This window comes from Hyla sarda, chromosome 2, assembly GCF_029499605.1.
Source record: "Hyla sarda isolate aHylSar1 chromosome 2, aHylSar1.hap1, whole genome shotgun sequence".
Taxonomy (NCBI): domain Eukaryota; kingdom Metazoa; phylum Chordata; class Amphibia; order Anura; family Hylidae; genus Hyla; species Hyla sarda.
Window position 1 is genome coordinate 79,942,250 of NC_079190.1, and position 26,005 is coordinate 79,968,254.

The window sequence follows — 26,005 nt, forward strand, 5'->3', positions numbered from 1 at the left end:
CTATTTTTTTTTTGTTATAAATAAATGGCTTTGCATTGTGCTGTATAGACCTCTATACAGTTCCAGTCTTAGTCGTCCTCCACAAGTAACAAGGAAACCATGCCATCTGGTGGCCGACTTTGATATGCCTGAAAACAAAAAAATATAAAAGGAAAAGATATTGGCTTTGATATCTATTAATTTCACAAAACAAAATGACTTTAATATTTGAAATAATTGTTATTTTCTTTCCTTTAGAGATGAGAAGGAAAGCCTCTCCATGGCAGCGTAATTTGGTCTACCCCTTGGCCATGTTATTGCTTCTTGCACTCACGGTATGGCTACTTGCTGTTCCTTATTATTTACACCACTAGAATATTATGGCTAGAGCAAAGTTGTAGCTTCTATATGTATTACATCTATGACTGTAGAGCAGTGTTTCCCTACCAGCCTTTGGCTGTCCAGGCATGCTGGGAGTTGTAGTTTTGCAACAGCTGGAGGCTCCCTGGTTGGGAAATGCTGCTGTAGAGTGCTGAGTATTCTAGTGTCACTAGCTATTGATATTAGAAAATACTGAAGTATGATGATAGGGGGGTATAGTGATTTTTATGTTTTTATATATTTGTATATATTTTTTTGTTTAAATATTATAATTCAGGCTTTATTTAAAAGGATGAAAATTGACCTAGCAGCAAAGGGGTTAAACTACTGATCTGGACCTAGAACGATATATTTTCCCTGTTCACAATTGCATACATCTTGCATGTAAATTCAGATAATGCAATATCTCCTTGGTTACATGGACACCTGATTTGTCCACTTAGACCAGTGTTTCCCAACCAGGGTGCCTCCAGCTGTTGCAAAACTACAACTCCCAGCAGCCAAAGACACTGGGCATTCTGAGAGTTGTAGTGTTGCAACAGCTGGAGGCACCCTGGTTGAGAAACACTGACTTAGAACAATACCTGATCAATAACAGGTGAAGTCCTAGCCAAATAATGATGTGATGCAGTCTATACTGTGTGATTTTTTTACATTTTTTTTTTATATTCTTATTAGTACTAACAAACTAGTGAGATTTAGTTTTTTATCTTAGTGTTGTCTGTTTTTTAAAGTAAAATGTAAAGACAAAATTGTCATTGTTTAAAGTACCTGCAGATACATGTCATATGAGTATTCTTCAGATCTAGTCTGATGTTAGATATTCATTATATTTAAGGGCATCACTGTGCTGATCGTCTGCTTCCACGTCTTAGAACTTCTTATCGATGATGCAGCCATGCCCAAAGGGATGCAGGTACTTGGTTATATATACATAATATGTTCTTTTATTGTCTATAATTGTATTAACTAAAGAAACTTTACATTTGTTTCCCAGGACTCGCGGCTCGGAAAAGTATCTTTCTCCGTCTTTGGGTCTTTTGGAGCAGCTGTGCAAGTCGTCATCATATTGTATCCTTTCTTTGTATGTGTGAAGGTGTATACATAGCTGAATGTATCCATGCTGGTGTTTTAAATGCTGCTATACATTTTCAATAACTGTTGGCCGATCTCCCCATACAAAATAATGTGAGAGGGGTAAGCCGCCACCAGATTTCCTTGCAGTGGCTTATCTATCTTTAAACAATAAGGTCGGGCATTTAAAATCCAAATCGCCCATCCTTCTCCCCTCTGACATCTGTTGCAGGAGATTTGGGAGGCAGCAATACATCTTAGACAAAAGGCAGAACCTGCCGGTGGCTGCGCATTTGACCGACGTTAGGAGGTGTACGGACACCTTAAAGGGGTACTCTGCCCCTGGACATTTTATAGCCTTTACAAATGATAGATACAATGTTTAATTGCCGCTGATCCGGCCAATGGGACCCCCGTGATCTCCAGCTCGGCACCCCGATGTTCTCAACATTTATGTTCAGAAACCTGGCATTGCGCGGCAGTGTTTGTGATGTCATGACCCCTACATTCATGTCTAAGTCACCACCATGGCTGCCTGTAACCAGCGTTCTTAACATATGTTCAGAACACCAGGGTTCTGGTGCGGAGTACCCCTTTAAGGCCAACTGGTACTGCAGGAATTTTCCCCTCACAATGCTGCATATCAATGTTCTCTGCTCCAGGTAAAACAGTATTATCCTTAACCCCACACCAGCTACTTGATGGCCGCGTCTGTTGTTGGGTTTTACAGCTCTCCCTTCTTTATAAGACTCCTGCCTCAGAAACACAACACAACCATGACCAAAGTAAGAACTTTTTATTTGTCCTTAATTGTGGTAATGTATTTTGGAAAACGAAGAAAGACTGTAAATTAGTCATGATACCTTTTAGTAACAGCCATTCATAAGGCTTAGGTTGGCCAAAACAGGAAAAACACTTAAAGGGAACCAGTCACATTTAAAATGCAGTTTAAATAGCAGGCATCATATTATTCGTATGTTTCATAATGGGAAAAGTTCCTGGAAAACCTGCTGTTTATTTGTGTAAATCTCTGCTTATTCTGGGCTAAGTAGTCAAGTGGGTGGTCCTACTAAGAGAGTGACAGCTGTCTGTTTGCGCATTCATATGCATATAGCGGTCAATCGCTGAGTAGGACCGTCCACTTGACTACTCAGTTCAGGATGAGCAGAGATTTACATTAATAAATGAAAGTTATCCTGGAACCTTTCCCACAAAACTATATATCAGTCTGCTCATCCTCCTGCTCTGGAACTTGATGCTTCAGATTGGACTGCATTTTTTATGTGGCAGATCAACTTAAGTAAAGCAGTACACAGTGCACAATGATATTAATGTCTGTTCCTCTCTGCTCTGACTAGGGAAAGAGCCGTGACTTTTTTTTTTTTGTCTGGGTAGAAAATATGCCTTCCCAACATACTCCTTAGAACAACCCTCTAAGCAAATGAAAATGTCAATTCCCAGCATTGTCTGGGAACACCTGGTCAATCTGCACCTTATGCTGGGTTTATGCAGTGTTGTTGTCAGTATATTTTATCCAAACAGTCACAAAAGTGTCAACCAATATTCTTAACCAGGATTTATAGTTACACTGAGAGTGCTGTATAGCACTTTTTATTCATAGCACTTGGAGACGCTATAATTATATAGTGTTGCAGTACAGTATAGCACCTTATAATTAACACTTATAGGTGATATGGTAGTTTTTCCCAATGAGGGTGCCTCCAGCTGTTGCAAAACTACAACTCCTAGCATGTCCAGACAGCCTTTGGCTCTGAAACTTTTTCTTCCAACCGCATGTTCTTTGGTTTTACAGCATAAACATCTTGGTTATGGTGCTGGATACCACTAATGCTTTAAAGGGGTTGTCTGGTTTACAATACTCATTTCAAGTAGCATTTTGTAAGCTAATAAGAGTCCTCTGTTGCAGATCCTCATGTATAGGAGAGTGGTCTTGATGATGAGAATGAGCCTATCAATGGATAGTGCTGCGTAATGCTTCGCTCCTTCTGCGTTATCGCTACATGTAATGTAAATTTTGCTTTCTTATATAGATCATTGGAAACTGTGTGTCCTTGCTTGTTCTCAGCTCTGCTCTGCCAGTCTTCTCCAGAACATTAGGTAAGTATTATAATGACAAATTATTTTGATTAAAGAATCTTTCTTACAGAAACTTGGTTAAATGGGTACTCAGTGGAATTATTATTTTTATTTTTTTTAATAAACTGGTGCCAGAAAGTTAAACAGATTTGTAAATTACTTCTATTAAAAAATCTTTACCCTTCCAGTACTTTTTAGCAGCTGTATGCTACAGAGGAAATTTTATTTTCTTTTTGAATTTCTTTTTTGTCTGTCTACCGTTCTCTCTGCTGACACTTCTGTCCGTATCAGGAACTGTCCAGAGTAGCATAGGTTTGCTATGAAGATTTTCTCCTGCTCTGGACAGTTCCTGATATGGGCATCAGGTGTCAGCAGAAAGCACTGTGGACAAGGCAAAAAAGAAATTAAAAAAGAAAAGAATTTCCTCTCTAGCATACAGCTGCTAAAAAGTACTGGTAAGGGTAAAGATTTTTTAACATAAGTAATTTTACAAATCTGTTTAACTTTCTGGCACCAGTTGATTTAAAAAAAAAAAAAAAAAAAAAAAAAAAAAAAGTTTTCCAACAGAGTACCCCTTTAAAGGACATCTGCAGCGAGATTAACACTTATCCCCTATCCACAGGATAGGGGTTAAGTGTTTGATTGCAGGGGGTCCGACCGCTGGGACCCCGTGTGATCTCCTGTACGGGGCCGCGGCTGTCCCATGCAGGGGGCGTGCCAGCTGCAGCATGACGTTGCAGTCGGCACGCCTCCTCCATACATCTCTATGGGAGAGGCGGTGAGGCAGCATTCGTGCCTCCCCGTCTCCCCCATAGAACTGTATGGGGACGGGGAGGAGACGGGGCGTCACCGTCGACCTCTAGGTCGACGCTACGCGCCTTGGCGCTCACCATGAGCGCTAATGGTGGCACCCCGTTAGGGAGATCGAGGGGGGTCCCAGCGGTCGGACCCCCGCAATCAAACACTTATCCCCTATCCTGTGGATAGGGGATAAGTGTCATACCGCTGCAGTTCTCCTTTAAGAAATTTTCAATATTGCAGTAAATGAAGTTAAGCTATGAACTATGGTTACCGTCTATCCACAGGACTGGTGACAATTGTATGATCTTTCAGGGTTCGACTACTGGTCCCAAACGTATCATAAGAAGGGGTCCTGAATCCCTTGTTTGAATAGAGCATTAGTTTAATATACGTACTACTGATCCAGTCACATCTGTGGAACTGAACATAAGTGCCATACTCTATTTCCATCAATCACATAGACCAGTGTTTCCCAACCAGGGTGCCTCCAGCTGTTGCAAAACTACAACTCCCAGCATGGGAGTTGTAGTTTTGCAACAGCTGGAGGCAGCCTCTTTTGGAAACACTGACATAGACAGTAAATAGAGACGTAATGCATATGCATGACTGCCACTTCATTCAAATAGGGGACTTTAGGCCCTCATTCTAATGAACGGAGGGATTGGACCCCTAATGATCACATATGTATAGTGTGGATACATGATAAATCTGAACAAGGTTTCTAACTGCCTGCATTGAGAGGAGAGCCAGAACATGTGCCCCATATAATGCATCTGATGGTAAAAGCCCCAGTGAAGAATAAAATGATTTACAAACCTACAGAGACTGGACTCTGTTCTCAGCAGCTAGTTAACTTGAAAAATTGATAAAATTGGAAAATTACTCTGGCTACAAAGCATTGTGATGTAGGAGCCTAACATTATTCATGGCTGGCTGATATGTACGTAACCTTTTCTTTGTACGTTATTTTTTAGGTATCACTAAATTTGACCTTTTGGGTGACTTTGGACGTTTTAACTGGCTGGGAAATTTTTACCTGATTTTCCTATATAACATCTTGTTTGCCGGCCTCACCACACTTTGCCTAGTGAAGAAGTTTACCTGGGCCATGCAAGCTGAGCTTATCCGTGCATTTGGTAAGATGTGCTGTCTGGAACAGAACTGGATTTATTAGGATTTAATTACGTGGCAGGCATAATGGGTAAACCACCACCTATGAGTCGTGATATTATTGCTCTGAAAGCCCTGTCAGAAGCAATTACGCAGTGCATCCCCTTGCAGATGTGGCAGGCATAATGGGTATACTACCGCCTATGTGCTGAAATATTATTGCTCTGAAGCCGTGACAAAAACAATAGTCATGCAGTGCTTCCCCCTGCAGACGTGGCAGGCATAACCGGTATACCACTGCCTATGTTTGGCGATATTATTGCTCTGAAAGCGCGTCAGTACCAATAATTGCGCAGTGCATCCACCTGCTGACGTGGCAGGCATAATACCACTAAGTGTAGATATTATTGCTCAGCCAGAATGTTCCAGTAACATAATTCGCAGTGCATTCCCCTGCAGACGTGACAGGTAACCAGTAACACACCACCTGTGTAAGGATATCGCTCTGAAAATGAGTCCGCAACAAAATATTATTACTTAGATGACTTACCAATAACAATAATTACACAGTGCAACCACCTGCAGACGTGACAGGCATACCGGGTATACTACCAAATATGGGTCGGGAATATTATTGCTCTGAAGATTTGTCCTTAACAATAATTACACAGTACCTCCCCCTGCAACTGTAGCAGGCATAACGGGTATGCTACCGCCTATGTGTCGTGCTAGTCTTATCCTGAAGACTTGTCGGTTACAACTGCATCCCCCTGCAGAAGGGGAAGGCATGATGGGTATACTAACACCTATGACACGATATTATTGCTCTGAAGACGTGTCAGTCGCAATAACTACGCAGTGCGTCCTCCTGCAAAGGTGACAGGCCTTATGAGTATACAACCGCCTATGTGTGGTGATGTTATTGCTCTGAAATTGTGTCTGTAACAATAACTACACATTGCCTCCCCCTGCAAACGTGGCAGGCATGAGGGGTAAACAACCTCCATCGAGTCGTGATGTAATAGTTCTGAAGACAGTTGTGAGGTAGAGGCTAAATGTAACATGACAAGCTAATCGGGGGGGACACCAATACTATTGATACAAGAGTGTAACATATCGGCTATAGTAATATGTGTGTGCACCTAAGTACCGCACTGTCAATCAAGGAAGTGTGTCCATGACATAGGTGGTGATGATGCATGGACACAGCAGGACTAGTATGTGTCCAAGCAGGCAGAGGGGGCAGTTGTTTGACTGGCTTTTTCAGTATGAAATACTAAACATTTTCTAATGAAAATGTTGGTTATACATGCTTTACAACATATCAAAAGTTTTTGTATCTGACAGTGCCCATTTAAGCCCCACAGGCACAAACTGGAAACTGCCACTGCAGATACTGCCGCCGCCCGGCAGATGCACCCACTACCCAAACAGGCACGCTGAGTGCCGAAGGAGCCGGCGGGAACCATGAACGCACGTCACCTGGACTTTGTCCATATGCGTTTGCTTCTCCAAGATCCCGCCACTGCTGCGGCCAGAGCGAGGGCGTTTCATGTACCTCCCCATATACCTTACCACTCAGATGTCGGGCGACCAAGCAGTAACTCTGGTTGCTGCCCCTGCCCATCTGACAGGAACAGCGAGACTCCAACCGAGTGGCTGCCAGAGCTCTGAAAAGTGGCAGGAAATTCAAACATCGGATGCTTCTGCAGTCATGTTACAAAACGCCCGACACTCCCTGCCCTGTATGCAGGGGGGGCATTATATACTCACGCCCCTCTCACAAACACAGCCTTCATGGGCTTACACATACTACTCAGGAACTACTTCATGAGTGGATGTGCAATTGTTAATAAAAAATGCTGAATATCCATATGAACAGTCTTTGAGGGTTAAGCTATGTAAAATATGTAATAGTGCACTTTAGCCTTTTATTTCTGCAGGGGGGAAAAGTAAGTAATATCTTTACCTCCTGTAGACACTGGAATGTTGGAGGGATGATAGAATTTTTCAGGTTTATGACTAAGCACATTTGGTGCAATGCCTGGTCCTGCCTAATCTCTGGGCAACTGCTTAAGTTCTTTACCGCTCCAGTATTCTTATGTAACCACTTGTTTTATGCTTGAGATTTCTCTCACCTTGTGCAAAGGAGCAGTCAGGAAGTTGCCCATAGTAACCCCAATTGGATTGCAATTTTCCTTTTCAATAATGAAGGCTGCAATCTGGTTGCTATTCAACAATTTCAATGGGGAAGCACAATTCTGACACCTCGAGCTAATAAAATGGACATGGACAAAAAAATAAATAAACTACAGTGTTTCCCAACCAGGTTGCCTCCAGATGTTGCAAAACTACAACTCCCAGCATGGCCGGACAGCCTTTGGCTGTCCGGTCATGCTGGGAGTTGTAGTTTTGCAACACCTGGAGGCACCTTGGTTGGGAAACACTGGTCCGTGCCATGTATTGGCCTTCCACAACCTATGGTGCTCCAGCTTTGCAAATCTACAATCCTATCCTTGCATACAAATCCAGACTTTAATGGAAAACTCCAATGGGAGAGGTTTTTATTTAAAAAAAAATAAAAATAAAATTTATATCTAACAAAATGTCCATAGTTAAAGAAAAAAACAAAAAACATCTACTTATCTCCAGCGCTCCCGCCGTGCCTCTGGTTTCCGGCAAAGTGTAATTCTGCAGCTCAGTGAATCGCTGACTGAGGGGAGACAGAACTGCTGTCAGAGTATACTGGGAGTTGTAGTTTTGCAACAGCTGGAGGTCCACAGTGTGGAGACCTCTGCCTTACAGGATACCTTTTACCATATACCTTTCATGAAAAAGATTGGCTGACAAATATAAAGACCTTGTATAGATTTCAGTGTACATTTGACACACTATATTTGTGATTTGTAAATATGCAAATTAGCCCCGCAAAGTTTAAGTGTAGAGATGAGCGAACTTACAGTAAATTCGATTCGTCATGAACTTCTCGGCTCGGCAGTTGATGACTTATCCTGCGTCAAATTAGTTCAGCCTTCAGGTGCTCCGGTGGGCTAGAAAAGGTGGATACAGTCCTAGGAGACTCTTTCCTAGGACTGTGTCCACATTTTCCAGCCCACCGGAGCACCTGAAGGCTGTACTAATTTAGGCAGGAAAAGTCATCAACTGCCGAGCCGAGAAGTTTGTGGCTAATCGAATTTACTGTAAGTTCGCTCATCTCTAGTCACAAACTTCTCGGCTCGGCAGTTGATGACTTATCCTGCGTCAAATTAGTTCAGCCTTCAGGTGCTCCGGTGGGCTGGAAAAGGTGGATACAGTCCTAGGACACTCTTTCCTAGGAATGTATCCACCTTTTCCAGCCCACCGGAGCACCTGAAAGCTGAACTAATTTAGGCAGGAAAAGTCATCAACTGCCATGCCGAGAAGTTCGTGACGAATCGAATTTGCTGTAAGTTCGCTCATCTCTATTTAAGTGGTTCCCTGATCCCTTTTTTTTTTCTTCCATTTTAGGACTGGACAGATTATCTCTGCCTGTGAACAGAATTCGTAGTCAAGGAAAAGCCTGACTTAACCTCCATGGCGTTACCTTTCAATATCAAACACCTGGTATCCAGGTTCTTGGGTCCATGGATGGATCGGACAATATCTGCTCAGATGGTGGTTCTAGCTTTGCCGACCTAAGTAAGGCCAATTCCTAAATGGACGTCATGGGACAGGAACACTGGATCAGGCGCCATCTGCTATGTCCTGGATTTATCAGGATGAAATTGTTAGCAGTGTCTTGCTGGCTCCTGTTCAAGATGAAGATCTGATGTTTCCAAATAATCTGAGCCAGTTCTTGCAGGAGTGAAATCTCCCCCTTTTTACATTGCTTGAATATGATTTCTGCTGCTAAAGAGTAGTAAAGGAGAAGAGATAGACTTGGATTTATTTTTATTTTTATTAGATATCTAATTTTTTTTTTATATAAATAAGCGTATGTTTGTTCACGGACCATAGACTACCTTTGTTTGTAGCAATAGACTTGGAAGGTTTATTTTGCAAGATGAATTGAATGCGTTCTACACTAACGCCACCATCTTGGATGGATGACGACCCTTTTAGATGAAGTCACAAGACTTTGTGAGTCTCTTCGCTCTACTTGTGCCCGTTTACATGAACTCCACTCCAGCCCATAGGGGGCGTCTTGTTGCCATCGCATCAGCCTCTGGTGTCCTTCATTAATAAGAGTTCACCAGGGTATTATAAAACCAGTAAACTAAGAGACTCCGCGGACCCTCCTGATGAGGAGACCGGCTCTTTTATGTCTTCTGTGTCTTTTTTTTTTTTTACTCCTTCGAGATTTTTAAGTGTTTTGTAGTGGGGTCCTGTCTGTTCCGGAATGTGTGTAATATGTCGGAGAGCTTGTCTCTCGTGTCTATAGGAGCATTAGTGTGAATATGTCTCATGCAGTGTCTTTCTCTGTTTTTAGTTATGCAATGCCTTTCTGCAGATGTTCTAGACTTGAAGTATTTATTTTGTGTCTATGTTCTTGACGCACAGTGACAAAAAAAAAAATCATTTAAAAAAAAAAAAAAAAAAAACTTAAATCAGTCAAGACACCTCTCACCCTGATATCATTCCTATCATATAGTCACCCTAAGACCGCTCTCACACAAGCATATTTTGCATCTGTATTGCTTTTTGCAGGGGTCAAGTCCTGGGGAAAAAAATGTGTGGGAACTCGCCCAAGATTTCCACTCAAGGGCTGATTCCTGCTAATATGAACAGTGTTCCTGCTGTCAAAAAAAGTGCAGGAACTCAGTTCCCATGCGTTCCTGAAGGACTTTTTTTTGTTTTTTTGTGCCGATTGTTATATGGAGCTCATGTTAAAGCGTACTTCCGTATGTGGCTCTGTAGGATATGTGTTTAAAGTTTGCACCACCTTCCGCGCTCGAGACTTGCGCAAGGCTTCAGTGATTTGCTGGCAGTCCCATTCAAGTTTATAGGACTTCCGGAAAATCTGTGCCCTGATCGCTAAAGCCTTGACACATTTAAAAACATAAACCACAATCGAATGTACACGTAAATTTATGGGGCTCTTTCTGTGGGTGTATAAAATGTATGCACATTTTTCAAAAACATAGGATGTGCTACTTCAGTGTTTCCCAAGCAGTGTGCCTCCAGCTGTTGCAAAACTACACTTCCCAGCATGCCCGGACAGCCGTTGGCTGTCCGGGCATGCTGGGAAGTGTAGTTTTGCAACAGCTGGAGGCGCACTGCTTGGGAAACACTGTGCAACTTTTTATCCATTCAATGTGAAGTCTGTAAAAGAGGGATTCGAATACACAACACATACAGTTCTCTGATCTGTGTGACCTCAGTATTATATTGATTTTTGCCTACCTTTTTGTTGAATTCTAATAGCTTGTCTAGAAGACGGACAGTCTTTTAATTTTTTATTTTTTTCCTGTGAAATTCTAATGTGATATCGTCCCTAATACATCTCTATTTCAGATCCGTACTACAGACATATACCTATATACTTGTGTGAAATTGGCCTAAAGTTTGGTTGTTGGATATGTACCGTATTTATCGGCGTAGAACATCTATAACACCTAAAGTCTACCTGCGTGTTATACGCCGATAAGCCGCTGCAGTTCAATGATTTAAAGCGGACGCTTTAAATCAATGAACTGCAGCGGCTTTGCAGGTGAAGAGACCGCCACCGCTGCCGGCTTCTCTGCCCCTGCCTGTCCTGGGGTCTAGAGCCCTGCTGCCGGCCCTTCTCTCTCCCCCTGGCTATTGGCGCCGGCACCGATAGTCAGGGGGAGAGAACGGGCAGCGGCGCCGATAACGAGCGGGAGAGAAGCGGCGACAGCAGGGCTCTAGACCCCAGGAAAGGCAGGGGGAGAGAAGTGGGCAGCGACGGCCTCTCTCCCCCTGCCTTTCCTGGGGGTGTATCAGGGTATACGCATGCACACACACGCACCCTCATTTTACTAAGGATATTTGGGTAAAAAACTTTTTTTACCCAAATATCCTTGGTAAAATGAGGGTGCGTGTTATAGGCCGGTGCGTGGTATACCCCGATAAATACGGTATATCACTCAACAAAGAGATTTAGGGGGAGATTTATCAAAATCTGTCCAGAGAAAAAATTGCTGAGTTGCCCATAGCAACCAATCAGATCACTGCTTTCATTTTTGAAAAGGCCTCTGAAAAATGAAAGAAGCGATCTGATTGGTTGCTATGGGCAACTCAGCAACTTTTCCTCAGGACAGGTTTTGATAAATTTCCCCCTTAGTTCCTATAGCTGCACACAGGTTTTATTGGATCGCAGTGTATCAGTGACTATAGTTCAGGGAATTTTAATAACATTTTTATTATGGGGGAGAGGTAGCACAGCATGGTTACACCGCTTTATTGGTTCCAGTAAACCACATATCAGCTTATCAACCTTAATCGAATCGCTCTTTTTCAGGTTGATTTCTAAGTTTACTTCTATATGAATGTTTACTGACGAAACAATAAAGCGTACATTAAAAGTTGCCTTATAAATAAAACATAATTGGTTAACAAAAATTAATTTACAAAGTTAAAGGGGTTATCCAGGAAAACTTTTTTTTATATATATATATCAACTGGCTCCAAGAAAGGTAAACAGATTTGTAGATTACTTCTATTAAAAAATCTTAATCCTTTCAGTACTTAAGAGCGTCTGAAGTTAAGGTTTTTCTTTTCTGTCTAAATCCTCTCTGATGACACGTGTCTCGGGAACCGTCCAGTTTAGAAGAGGTTTGCTATAGGGATTTGCTTCTAAACTGGGCGTTTCCTGAGACACGTGTCATCAGAGAGGACTTAGACAGAAAAGAACAACCTTAACTTCAGAAGCTCATAAGTACTGAAAGGATTAAGATTTTTTAATAGAAGTAATTTACAAATCTGTTTAACTTTCTGGAGCCAGTTGATATATATAAAAAAAAAGTTTTTCCCTGGAATACCCCTTTAAAGGAAAGTTTTATACACTGCAGTTTTATTTCTTTTATTTAAAAAGCACAAAAAAAAATAAATCTGTTGCATGCCAGGAAAAAAATGCACGTGTTGCACCACAAATAGCCATTTTATTTTTTTATTTTTTTAAGCACATTTTGAACAGGTGAAACATTTAGAAATGGATTTCGCATTTGTTAAATCTTTTTACAGGAATAACACATGCTGTTTTTCAAATATCTTTATTTTTTTATTTTTTAATAACCTCCTCTGGCCTTCAAAAAGCGTGTGAATGTGAACCCTGCGTAATGTAGATTTTGGAATATTACAAGGCAACTTTTCATCTGCAACCAATGTAGTATTTCATGTTGTTGATATATCCCCTTTTTAGCTACTATAACACATGGGATTTGTATTTCATTTTTAACAGGTTTTAATAGAAGGGGTTGTCCCAGCACGCTCCTCCAGCCTGTTTGCAGTGGCCTGAGGTGGTGGGGAAAGCCAAAATCAGTCGTAACCTGGCAGTTATGTTAAAGGTGTAGTTCTCATTGCCTTTAAACGGACAAACTAGGTAGCCCCACAGGATACTCTGCTTACGTAAGTCTGGAAGTTACGTAAGCAGCAGCGCTACGCCGTTTGCGTAATTCCCATTCAATGGTAGTTATGCAAAATTGCAAAACTTCCCAGCTTTGACTGTTTTCAGCTTTCTCGACCACCTCCGGTCGCTGCAGACAGGCCAGAGGAGCAGAAAAAGCCAGGAGGCAAAAAAAAAAAAACACTTTTCAGGCTGTTGCTAAAGCCACCAATAGGTGGCAGCAGACTTTCATTTTTTTTCCTCTTTATTAAAGCTGTGTTTTCCAAAACTGTCTCCAGCTGTTGCAAAACTACAACTCTTAGCATGCCCATACTGGGAGTTGTAGTTTTGCAACAGCTGGAAACACACCGTTTTGGAAAACAGTGTTAGAGCAAATGACACAAGCCATTGAGTTTAATGTAGCGTACTGTGCTTTATTCTTCTCACTATATTTAATTTCATAAAAGAATAGTAAATACCTGGTCCCTGACCTAGACTGAAAATTGTTGTGGTAATGTAAATAAGACATGAAATATTAAAACCACCCAAATCCCTCCCTGCTTTGGCCTTAATTCCATCATTTTGCTCTTGGGGACCACATTTTAAGTCTTTTTTTTAAGAATTGAGTAATTTTAATTATTTTTACCTAATATATATTTATTATTAATAAATAAATATATATATATATATATATATATATATATATATACATATATAACAAAAACCAGATTGGAGCAGCACATCCTATTGTATCATAGTGCTGGTGCAAGCGGCGGAAAGAGCCTGGTCAAGGCAAGTCAGTCATCTAGGGAGGATGCCGCAGCACACAAAAGTAGTTTGAGTGTAAAAAACTGTGGTTTATTCCATGAAAATACAAGCAAGCGACGTTTCAGCTGCCAGTGCAGCCTTTTTCAAGCTGAAACGTCGCTTGCTTGTATTTTCATGGAATAAACCACTGTTTTTTACACTCAAACTACTTTTGTGTGCTGCGGCATCCTCTATATATAATATATATATATATATATATATATATATAAATATTATGTGTGTGTAGACTACATTGAAGACCTTAAGCTCGTATTGACAGCTCTTTTATATGGGGCCTAAAGAAAAATAATGGGTGCACCTGTTTATTGACTCCCTTTGGCTGTCCGGGCCTGTTGGGAGTTGCAGTTTTACAACAGCTGGAGGAACCCTGTTTGGGAAACGCAGGGATAAGGAGTGCCATTCTGCTCAGACTCATTGAGTGCAGTTGTACCCACTGTCTTCCCTGTAGTGGCAAGTCCTCTTTGTTCCTGGCTTAAAGGGGTACTCCACTGGGAAAAAAAAAATTTTTATCATCAACTGGTGCCGGAAATTTATACAGATTTGAAAATTACTTCTATTCAAAAATACAGAGGAAGTTCTTTTCTTTTTGAAATTCCTTACAGTCTGACCATTTTAGGAGCTGTCCAGAGTAGGAACAAATCCCCATAGCAAACCTCTCCTGCTCTGGACAGTTCCTGACATGGACAGAGGTGTCAGCAGAGAACACAGTGGTCAGACAGGAAAGAAATTAAAAAAGAAAAGAACTTCTTGTGGAACATACAGCAGCTGATAAGTACTGGAAGGATTAAGATTTTTTTTTAAATAGAAGTCATTTACAAATCTGTTTTAACTATCTGATTTAAAAAATAAATCCAAAGAAGCAGCAGCACACAAGGTATATGGTGCAAAAAAGGTTTGTGGTTGATTGCATCAGTGCAGACAGAGCAACGTTTCTGCGACCTCTTCGTCGCCTTTCTCAAGCTCGAAGGCGACGAAGAAACGTTGCTCTGTCTGCACTGATGCAATAAACCACAAACCTTTTTTGCACCATATACCTTGTGTGCTGCTGCTTCTTTGGATTTACTTATTGGGATCCCGACACCAAGGCTCCTACACAGCGTGCACCAGCTACCTGAAGTACTATATTGGTTGTGCTGCTCTCCTGGGATATCTGATTTAAAAAATATATATATGTTTTCCAGGGGAGTACCCCTTTAAGACTATGTTCATTCAGACTTTCATATGTATGAAATAAAGCTTCAAGTTTTTACAGTACCATGGATTGCTAGATCCTTTTTCTAATATCCTAAAGATAGTGTATTTCAGAAACCTGGGTAAAACACTTATAGGGGTACTCTGCCCCTAGACAACTTGTAGGGGGGTCCCAGCGGCCAGACCCCCCCCCCCCCCCCCATGATCTCCGGCCTGGCACCCCGGTAATCCGCTGCACGTAGCAAACTATGATCCGTGCCGGATTACGTGTGGCCACTGCCGTCATGACCCCTTGCATCGACATTGATGGAGGTGGGGGGGGGGGGGGGGGGCGTGACAACCATGGCCCCCGCAGTCTAGCAAAGCCAGAGATCACGGGGGTCCCATTGGACATCTTAACCCGTATCCTTTTTATAGCTGTTAAAAAGGCTATGGGCGGAGTACCACTTTAAGGCTAAGTTCACACACAACTGATTTGATTTATTTATTTTTTGGGGAAAAAATTTCTGACTCCATCCCATTTATCTGAATGTGACAGAAACCTATGTGCATACTTCCGAAATAACATTATTCATATGTATAAAGTAAATTCCCCCTCACAGCAGTTTCTTCAACAAATCCACCAGATGTGCAATCTACCAAGTATTAGTCTTGTCTGTTTATTGTTTTTATTGTTTTAGTTAATTGATGACAAATCTGTATATAAGATATGTCTTACCTGCATCCAAACAGCAATAATGTTCTGTTGGATTCACAATCATTGGCAGCCCTCTAGTGGAAGCCTTAGCTTACTGCAACCTGTTGTGCAAGCTTCTAAACCACCCACTGTCAGATGCTGTCACTACTGTGGAAAACCCTGACTTAAGTGCAAACGAAATAACCAAATCCTTATATTTATTAGGGGGTGAGGCCACAGGAGCAGCCATTGTGCGCAAGAATTTGGCCTCATCCTAAATTACTGCCTATGCGTGCTGCGGCTGGCATGTGTGGGTGAAACCTCGCCTGCATGCAGTGGCCAATGGCTGTATGTCTGCGTTGTTTTGTCCACGTGCAGCAGCTGTAACGCCATAGCACTTTTTAATTTCTTTTTACTTTGCCGAATTCTCTCTTGTATATTCCACAATTCTGTATGTACTTGCTGTGATTGTACCGCAATTTTATGTGATCTCTTTGCCCATCCTTGTCAGTGTATAATAGTTCAGTGCCACCAGTTCACACTGTGATTTGTAAACCCCAGTGCGGCCGTACTGTGTATTTGTGTTTCTGTGATGGGATAAATCAGTGTTTTCCAACCAGGGTTCCTCCAGCTGTTTCAAAACTACAACTCCCAGCATGCTCGGACAGCCTTTGGCTGTCCGAGCATGCTGGGAGTTGTAGTTTTGCAACAGCTGGAGCACCCTGGATGGGAAACACTGCAATTAAATAACAAATTGTGGACTTATTCCTGTTTTTTTCTTTAGTTTTCAGTTCTACGGAGTTTGTATTATTTTGACTAGAAAGAAAATAGACATCAGGAAGGTGAGAGGTGTATTTAGTGTTATCCGGCAAGATCTTCCTTTCAGTGTTGAGGATGATAGGCGTCACGTAGGTCTGGATGATAGAAGATAGTGGTGAATGTGAATGTATATTCCTGCACAATGAAATGTCCATTATGCCTCTGCGTATTCTGTATGATAAAGAAAAGAATGTTTAATTGTAAATTCTATGCTGTATAAGAAATTACTTCCCTGCTGATTTGGGGTACATCCAAATATAGATCATTTTATTCTCCAAATTCAGAAAAATGACGCTTTAAAGATAGATTATTTGCACAGTCTTTGCCCAAGGGAATTTTTTATTTAACGAAAACTGCTATATGGATGTACCCAAAGATAAGTCCGTGGGCTATTTTCCAGCTTCAGGGTCCATTTACACGGGTGGATTACCTGCAAAATGTTCGCAGCGTATTTGCTATGGAAAGTCCGCTGTGGATTTTGCGAACATTGACTTCAATGGGTCAGCAGAAAATCTGCAGTAGAGGTAGGTTTGCAGATTTTCCTTCAGACCCATTGAAGTCAATGGTGGCAAAATCCGCTGTGGATTTTTCACAGAAAATATGCTGTGGAAATTCCAAAGGTAATCCGCCCATGTGAACGGACCCTATGGCGTCGTTCACACATGCTTATTTTTGATGCTGCCCATTGGCTTCAATTGGCCGTTAAATCTGTTGAAGCAAATCTGCAGCAGATCTGCACCAGAAAATACGCCTATGTGAACGGACCCTATTAAAGGATTTATTTTCAGGTGCTGCATATTTATTGTATTATGCTACAGTGAACCTAGCCCCTAGCTATGGAAGGTCCAGTACTAAATAAGAGTGTATTTTTGCATCATTATTATGGCCACTAGTCCTGGCATAATCCACCCACCAGATAACCTTGGGGACTGGGTCTTCAGACCTGCAGTCAGGCTGGGACCTGAGGCCATGATACAGTTATTAAAGGGGTACTCCGGTGAAAACCTTTTTTCTTTTAAATCAACTGGTGGCAGAAAGTTAATATCAGTGTTCCAAAAGGAAAGGAATTTCCTCTGTAGCATTCAGCAGCTATTAAGTACTGGAAGGATTAAGATTTTTTTAATAGAAGTAATTTACAAATATGTTTAACTTTCTGCCACCAGTTGATTTAAAAGAAAAAAGGGTTTTCACCGGAGTACCCCTTTAAAGTGTGTATGTATAATGTCAGTGTCAAACTGTCCTTTTTATAGGGGTTGTCCCGTATAAAAAAATAAAGTCCCCATGTGCAGGATAAGTGTCAGAACGCGAGGGGTCTGACTGCTGGGACCCCCCACAATCTCCCATACAATGCCCCGACTCTCTGCATGAATGGAGTGGGTCGAAGCTGTGGTCAACACGTCCCCTCCATGTTTCTCATGCATGGAGGGGGCATGATGGCCACTGCTTGAAGTGGTCGACACTTCATTAATGTAGGGGGGCAGCAGGCAGGCAGGAGATCGCATGGGTCCCAGCGGTTGGACCCCCTGTGATCTGACACGTATAAGTTGGTTGGTTGTTTTTTAACTGGATAACGCCTTTAAGGGGTACTCCTATGTAAAATCCGCTCGCAGAGGGAAAAGTAAAAAACAAAACAAAAAACATTCTCTTAACTCTCTTGCTCCCTTGTCACCACCAGTATATCACCGAACTCTGTTCCTGGTGTTAAACGCTTCGAGGTTTGGTGGCGTCACATGGCTGGTCATCCAGTCAGCGGCTGAGGAGACATGTTACTGTGGCCGCTAATAGATTGAGCGACTGCGTGATGTCACATCTCCAAACTCTGATGTGCTGAACACCAAGAACAGAGTTTAATATTTCAGGCGGGTAAATGGGAGCGAGAAACGTAAGTGTTTTTTATTTTATTTTTTTTTTTTTTTACTGTCCCCCTCCCTAAGTGGATTACATAGGGTTAGATCACATTATTGCTGCCTCCTACTTTGCACTACCATTATACTATTAGGGTTTCCTAGAATATGTCAAAATCCATCCCTAAGTAGTTCTGAGAGCTGCCCTGCTGAAGTGGTATTCTGCTCAAGGTTTAGATATGCCTGTGTAGGACAATTTTTAAGAGTACCCAATGGTTTGTATTGGGGCACAGCCAAGGGCAGAAATACTAAGGATGATGCAATAAATTGAAATAAATACAACTAAGCTGTAAAGAAAAAAATAAAATGACGCCCATACAATTGTTATACATGGTGGTATTTGTATTCATCGGAAGCTAGAAATGCCCAAGGGGGAAAAATACTTCAGATAAAGTATGGATGTGTACTGATTTATGTATATTTTTGTTTTAGTAAAAGCATAAAACGCTATTTTCAAATAATTAAAATGTCTTCCTGTTTTGTACATGGAAGTCTTGCTGGTTTTTATGTAAGAAAAGTACAGTGATCCCTCAACTTACAATGGCCTCAACATACAATAGTTTCAGCATACAATGGTCTTTTCTGGACCATTGTAAGTTGAAACCAGACTCAACATACAATGCTACAGACAGTCCAGATCTGCGAGACATGTCAATGGCCAGAAGAACTGACCAATCAGAATGGGCAATTTACTGGTAAAACCCCTGTATTACTGAAGTGTATGCACTGACTGGCTGTCTAGTAGCGCCCCCTACAGTACAGAGAGGTATTACATGTTCTGTACTCTTTACCTGTACCAGGGTTACCTGCTCCTTTGGACACCAGGTAAGGGCGACTCCATGTTACATTTTTAGGACATTGCGTGTACAGGACCCTGAAGAAGCTCCTGTCCTCTACATAGACCAGTGTTTCCCAAGCAGGGTGCCTCCAGCTGTTGCAAAACTACAACTCCCAGCATGCCCGGACAGCCTTTGGCTGGCCGGGCATGCTGGGAGTTCTAGTTTTGCAACAGCTGGAGGCTCCCTTCTTGGAAAACTCTAAAATAGACAGTGATTTACAGTTCCCAGTAGATCTTTATTACTTTTATATGTAAGGATTTGCTTTATCTATATTAATTATCTACTTATTTTTCTTTAACACTTTTTCCTATTTTTGGATGACATTTTGGGGCTACAGAACCAATTACCAGGTTTCCATAGAGTTCTGGTCTCAACATACAATGGTTTCAACATGGACCTGGAACCAATTAATACTGTAACTTGAGGGACCACTGTATATAACGTTACAACGGCTGCATTTTGCCATGTGTTGTCAGATCTATTGAATTTATTACTAGTTAAGTAAACTGGACACTGCAGAAAAAAAAATACATAAGATGTACCTTTTAGGAAGTTTCACACACAGTATTTTGGTCTGTATTTATAGTCAAAACACTATATAAGCTTTCGATTATAGTTTTTCTTAGTTCTACTCCTGGTTTTAGCTAAAAATACTGACCAAAATACCACATGTAACCCCACCCTTGAAGGTGCTGTCCTGGATTAGAAAAACATGGCAGCTACTGTAGATGGGCCTAACCTAAAATGCTTCACACAACCTTTGGTTAGGGGTGGCGCTGTTTTTAAGTTTAGCCCAGGACAAGAAAGTTTCTGTTCTCAGCGGAACATTTTTCCTAAAGATGTCCAGTAGCAGTTGTTCTTTATATTATACATTAAGTTATCCCAGCTGCTGCTAAACCTTTTTTTTTTAAAGGGAACGGCTTCTGCGTCAGTCACAACTGATTTATATGAACATTTTACATCGTTTTTAAAATAAATTAATATAATTAAAAACGTGGTATCGCCACATGCATAAATGTCCGAACTATCAAAATAAAATATAAGGTTAGTTAAATAGTACGGTCGATGGTGTACACACACAAAAAAAATAAAAAATAATTGTGCATTTTTGGTCACTTCATATACCATAAAAAAAATTATATAAAGCGATCAAGAAGTCCCATCAAAAGAAAAATGTAACCGATAAAAACTACAGAGCATGGTGCAAAAAAAATTACTCCTCATATAGCCGTGTATGTGGAAAAATAAAGTTATAGGGGTCAGAAGATGATAATTTTTAATATACTAATTTTGGTGCATGTAGTTTTATAATTTGTTTTTAAAGTAGTAAAATAAAACCTACATGAATTGGGTATCATTGTAACTACAGAATAAATATAAGGTGTGATTTTTACCAAACAGTGCCCTGTGTAGAAATGGAAGCCCCCAAAATTGCGTATTTTTTTTTTTCATTTCAACGCAGAAATACGTGTTGTGTTTTTTTTTTTTTTGGCCACAGATTGTTATAAAATACGGGATGTCATTACAAAAGTATGATTGGTGATGCAAACAACAAGCCCTTATATGGGCTTGTAGGTGCAAAATTAAAGCGTTATGGTTTTTAGAAAGAGGTGGAAAAAAACGAAAGTGCAAAAATGAAAATTGGCTGGGTCCTTAAAGGGGTACTCCGGCGCTAAGACATCTTATCCCCTATCTTAAGGATAGGGGATAAGATGCTTGATCACGGTGGTCCCCCATGATCTTCCACGCCGCACCCTGTTAGAATCAGTCCCCGGAGCGTGTTCGCTCCGGGTCTGATTATTGGCGATCATGGGGACGGAGCATAGTGATGTCACGGCTCTGCCCTGTGTGACGTTACACTCCGCCCCCTCAATGCAAGCCTATGGAGGATGCGTGGCAGCTGTCACGCCCCCTCCCATAGGCTTGCATTGGGGGGGGGTGGAGCGTGATGTCACACGGGGGCGGAGCCGTGACATCACTATACTCCGTCCCTGTGATCACCAGTAATCAGACCCTGAGCGAGCACGCTCCAGGGGCTGATTCTAACTGGGTGCGGTGTGGAAGATCACGGGGGTCCCCAGCGGCGGGATTCCTGCGATCAGGCATCTTATCCCCTGTCCTTAGGATAGGGGATAAGATGTCTTAGCGCCGGAGTACCCCTTTAAGGCCAAAATGGGCTGAGTCCTTAAGGGGTTAAACAATAAAGCCCAGGGCTCTTTTTAAATTTTTCATAAAACCCAGCTACCCTCCAGTTCTTAAAAACTTATCCTCATGATATCTGACCCCCTCTCTACCTGCTGCATGTAGTGGTGTGTTGGCACATGCTCCATGCATGTCTATTGGAGTGCCTGCGATCCCTTCTACAGATCTAATCCCTTTAATTCCTTGTTGGCAGGTACCAATATGACCATCAAGCAGCTGTGAGTCTTAGGATTGTTTTGAAGTCTGGCTTTTCTTAGTTACCAGAGCTCAGTTCTCTTGTCTTCCTCCACTGCCCTGCATAGAAAGCAGTTCCTCACACACCTCCATAGATCTTACTAATAAATACTGCGTTATCTGCTGCCTCGCTAGTTTATCCTTCTTATTTATTATTTGTGTTTTATATAGTTCTCGTATGCACTTTAATAAGCTTGTATATGTAAAGAGAGAATATAGTACTACATAGAAATTTTCTTGCTCTACCACTCATTTTTATGAATTTCTGTGTAGTTGGAGCTCTCCCTACCTATATATACAAGCTTATTGAAGTGCATAAAGAAAGTAAATGCTGTGCAAAGTATCAATGTAAGCCTGGAAGGACGGCAATGGAAATTGCACTCTACAGAAGGTGGATACGGAGATAAGCAGAAGAATTAACAGCAGGGGGCGCTACCAACAACATCATGGTAATATATTGCACAACAGAAACTTTTTTTTTTTTAAATAATAACTTGTGTTGCATATATAAATACACACTATTTTTGTGGAAGAACCCCTTTGTTGTTTTTTTTAACTGAAGTAGTGATCCAAAATAAGGCAAGCTTATGGACCAATCAGAGCCATGTCCAGAGAGCAGTTACAGCTGTATGGCGCTACTGCTATATGGTCAGTGATGTTCTCTCCTAAAAGCATTGTTTAGAACTATCCATCAATAAAAGCAGTCAAAGTAAATGATGTCCCAAAATGGTGGCAATAAAACAGCCCTCTCCCATAAGAAAAGAAAGCCCCTACAACTATTTTAACATACAGCAGAACTTATATAAAATACAATTTAAAAAGAAAAAGAAAGTTATTATCCTTATTGTATAGGACAGTGTTTCCCAACCAGGGTCCCTCCAGCTGTTGCAAAACTACAGCTCCCAGCATGCCCAGACAGCCAACGGCTGTCTGGATATGCTGCGAGTTCTGATTTTGCAACAGCTGGAGGGACCCTGGTTGGGAAACACTGTCCTATGAGATAAAGCTGGGGAATGAGTTATAAAAAAAAAAAAAAACAGCAAAAAAAAAAGTCAAGCAGTAAATTAATGTACCCTAAATTGGTGCAAAAAATTATTCTGTACAACACAAATCCATCATACAGCTTTGTTATTAAAAATTCCCTAAAAAAATTGGTCTTGGAATGCATTATTGAAATTTTTTATTATTTTGTTTTTTCTTTAATGAAGGCCCCAAATATATTGTAAAGTGTCAGCATTTGGTCAGGTGGGACAGCTTAGGACAAAGGAGTATAGGAATAATCCGGTTCCCTGTTTTTGACGCTGCATTGTACTCTGCATCACTTACACCCCTTCCTGGCTGCACGCACTTTATGTAATGGGAAAAATGTCCTGCCTCGCTCTCAGACCTTGCGTCTTATTCCTCCCTCTGGTGGAAATCTCCTGGCAGGGTCTCCTCGTTTGTTCACCAGCCGTAATAATTGTAAATGCCAGCCGCATCCCCCTCACTGACTGGCACCATCGTTTGTTCACTTTTCCTGTAACAAAGATCCCAGATTGGATAAACGTAGGCTGCAGCAATAAAGGCCAGCTCCATGACTAGGAACGAGAAATAGTTCTGCGCCATCATAGGGGCCTAAAAATACTTACGTGTTATTCTATATACTCACTAGCCACTTTATTAGGTACACTTTGTTAGTACCGGGTTTCATTCTTCCTGGCATACTTTCTAAAAGGTGCTGAAAACATTCATAGATCTTGCTCCTTATGGACGTGATGGCATCACAGAGTTGCTGCAGATTTGTTGGCTGCACATCCATGGTGCAAATCTCCCATTCTACCACATCCCAGTGGTGATCTATTGGATTGAGATTTGATGACTGTGGAGCCATTGGAGTCCAGTGACCTCTGTGTCATGTATGAGATGATGTAAGCTTTGTGACATGATGCATTATCCTGCTGAAAGTAGAAGATGGGTCTAGTGTGGTCATAAAGGGATGGACATAATCGGCAACAATACTCAGGTAGGCGGTTATGTTTAAATGATGCTCAATTGGTCTTAAGGGGCCCAAAGTGTGCCAAGAAAATGTCCCCCACACTATTACAACCCCCCCCCCCCACCACCACCCTAAACTGTTTTATACAAAGTAGGATGGATCCATGCTTCCATGTTGTTTATGCCAAATTCTGACATTTGAATGTCACAGCTGGACTCAGACCAGCCCGTCAGGTACCAACAACCTTGCTACATTTAAAGTCACTTAAAGGGTTACTCCGGCGCTAAGACATCTTATCCCCTATCCAAAGGCGGGACCCCAGTGATCTTGCACGCAGCACCCCGCTATAATCAGTCCCCGGAGCATGTTCGCTCCGGGTCTGGTTGCTGGCGATCACGAGGGCCGGAGCATTGTGATATCACAGCCCCGCCCTGTGTGACATCACGCTCCGCCCCCTCAATGCAAGCCTATGGGAGGGGGCCTGTCATTGTGACATCACAATGCTCCGGCCCCTGTGAACGCCAGTAATCGGACCCGGAGCGAAAACATGCTCCGGGGACTGATTATAACGGGGTGCTGCGTGCAAGATCACAGGGGTCCTCAGCGGTGGGACCCCTGTGATCAGGCATCTTATCCCCTATCCTTTGGACCCCTTTAAATCCCATTTATTTTCTGTTCTGATGCACGGGTTGAACTTCTGCAAGTTCTGCGGGTTGAACTTCTGATCACGTCTACATGCCTAAATGCATTGAGTTGCTGCCATCTGATTGGCTGATTTAGCCATTTGTGTTAATAAGAAATTAAAAAGGTGAGATGCCCTAATTTACTATTGTAAACCAAATTTTTTTTTGTCGGGCTGTGCGCCAGATTCTGGCGCATTGTGCCAAAAGTTCTGTCTGCACCAGAATTTGTGCCAGAATTGAAAAAAACGGACCAACTCTCCATTTTACTTAGAAAATCAGAAAAAGGGGGCCTAGAAAGAGGGCCTGCCCACCAAAAAGAGTGCATGCCCCGAACATTTTCACAAAAATCTAACCTATTTACTAAGGTTTCCACAGAAAATGTAGTGGATTTGTGCTGAGGAAAACCCTACAGATCAGAGCATGTGTAAGAATGCAAAACGTAGGGAAAAGTGCAAAATGTAGGGAAACTTGAGTAAATACCATGGAAAATTAAAACCCACAAAGAAAACTACACTCCACTTTTAGTAAATCAGGGCCATTATGTACTGTATTCTATGCTAGTCGGTAGGAAATGATATCAATGCAGGCATGATCAAGTGGGCTGTACACATAGTTCCATAGTGAGCTGAACAAGTGAACAGTGAGCTAAGTACCCGGCAGCAGGTTTTGGTGACCTGTAGCATTGTGATCTGCTTGCCTTCACAAAGAAATCCTTTGCTTACAGAACTGGGCTTTTCCTTAGGTCAGTATGCAGAACCAACACTTATCTGGCTGGACTTTGACCAGTGGTGATAATAAACTTGTTTTGATTGTTTCCTAGATCTAGGTTAAGATAATGGTTTTATATTGTATAGCAAGCGCAACCCTTCCCCTGCTAGTTACAGCTGCTCAAGGAGTTGTCATCCCAAAGTATATAGAATAATAGGTAAGATGTTTGGTGTGGTCAGTAGGAACCATATACGCTGCATGAATAAATACACTACCTAATAAAACATATACAGTGGGGAGAAGAAGTATTTGATAGACTGCTGACTGTCTTCCTACTTACAAAGCATGTAGAGATTTTTATTATAACTACTCCTTAACTGTGAGAGACGGAATCTAAAAAAAATCCAGAAAATCATTGTATGATTTTCAAAAAATAAATTAGCATTTTATTCCATAACATAGGTATTTGATACATCGGAAAAGCAGAACTTAATATTTGGTACAGAAACCTTTGTTTGCAGTTACAGAGATCAAATGTTTCCTGTAGTTCTTGGCAAGGTTTGCACACACTGCAGCAGGGATTTTGGCCCACTCCTCCATTCAGACCTTCTCCAGATCCTTTAGGTTACGGGGTTGTCGCTGGGCAATACGGAGATTTTTTTATTAGGTTCAGGTCTGGAGACTAGCTAGGCCACTCCAGGACCTTGAAATGCTTCTTATGGAGCCCCTCCTTAGTTGCCCTGGCTGTGTGTTTCGAGTCGACATTCTGGAAGACCCAGCCACAACCCATCTTCAATGCTCTTACTGAGGCAAGGAGGTTGTTGGCTAAGATCTCACGATACATGGCCCAAACCATCCTCCCCTCAATACGGTGCAGTCGTCCTGTCCCCTTTGCAGAAAAGCAGCCCCAAAGAATGACGTTTCTACCTCCATGCTTCACGGTTGGGATGGTGTTCTTGGG

General features: G+C 41.7%; 1 protein-coding gene across 5 annotated transcripts in view; it reads left to right on the forward strand.

Annotated features, from left to right (window-relative positions):
• Window positions 1-22,458, forward strand: part of LMBR1L (limb development membrane protein 1 like) — a 72,392-nt gene extending 49,934 nt beyond the window's left edge. The window contains exons 11-19 of one of the 5 annotated variants that reach the window (XR_008889604.1): window positions 238-314; window positions 1,199-1,276; window positions 1,358-1,431; window positions 2,129-2,219; window positions 3,486-3,552; window positions 5,307-5,468; window positions 8,950-9,120; window positions 16,465-16,522; window positions 21,638-22,454. Coding sequence is in view for 1 of the 5 variants with exons in the window: in XM_056562213.1 (XP_056418188.1) it covers window positions 238-314; window positions 1,199-1,276; window positions 1,358-1,431; window positions 2,129-2,219; window positions 3,486-3,552; window positions 5,307-5,468; window positions 8,950-9,005 (605 nt within the window). In the remaining 4 variants the exon portion in view is untranslated. Of the gene's footprint in view, window positions 1-237; window positions 315-1,198; window positions 1,277-1,357; window positions 1,432-2,128; window positions 2,220-3,485; window positions 3,553-5,306; window positions 5,469-8,949; window positions 10,620-16,464; window positions 16,523-21,637 lie in introns of those variants that run through there. The other 4 variants (XR_008889603.1, XR_008889606.1, XR_008889605.1 and 1 more) reach the window with 4 other exon arrangements.
• Window positions 22,459-26,005: the final 3,547 nt, after the last annotated feature.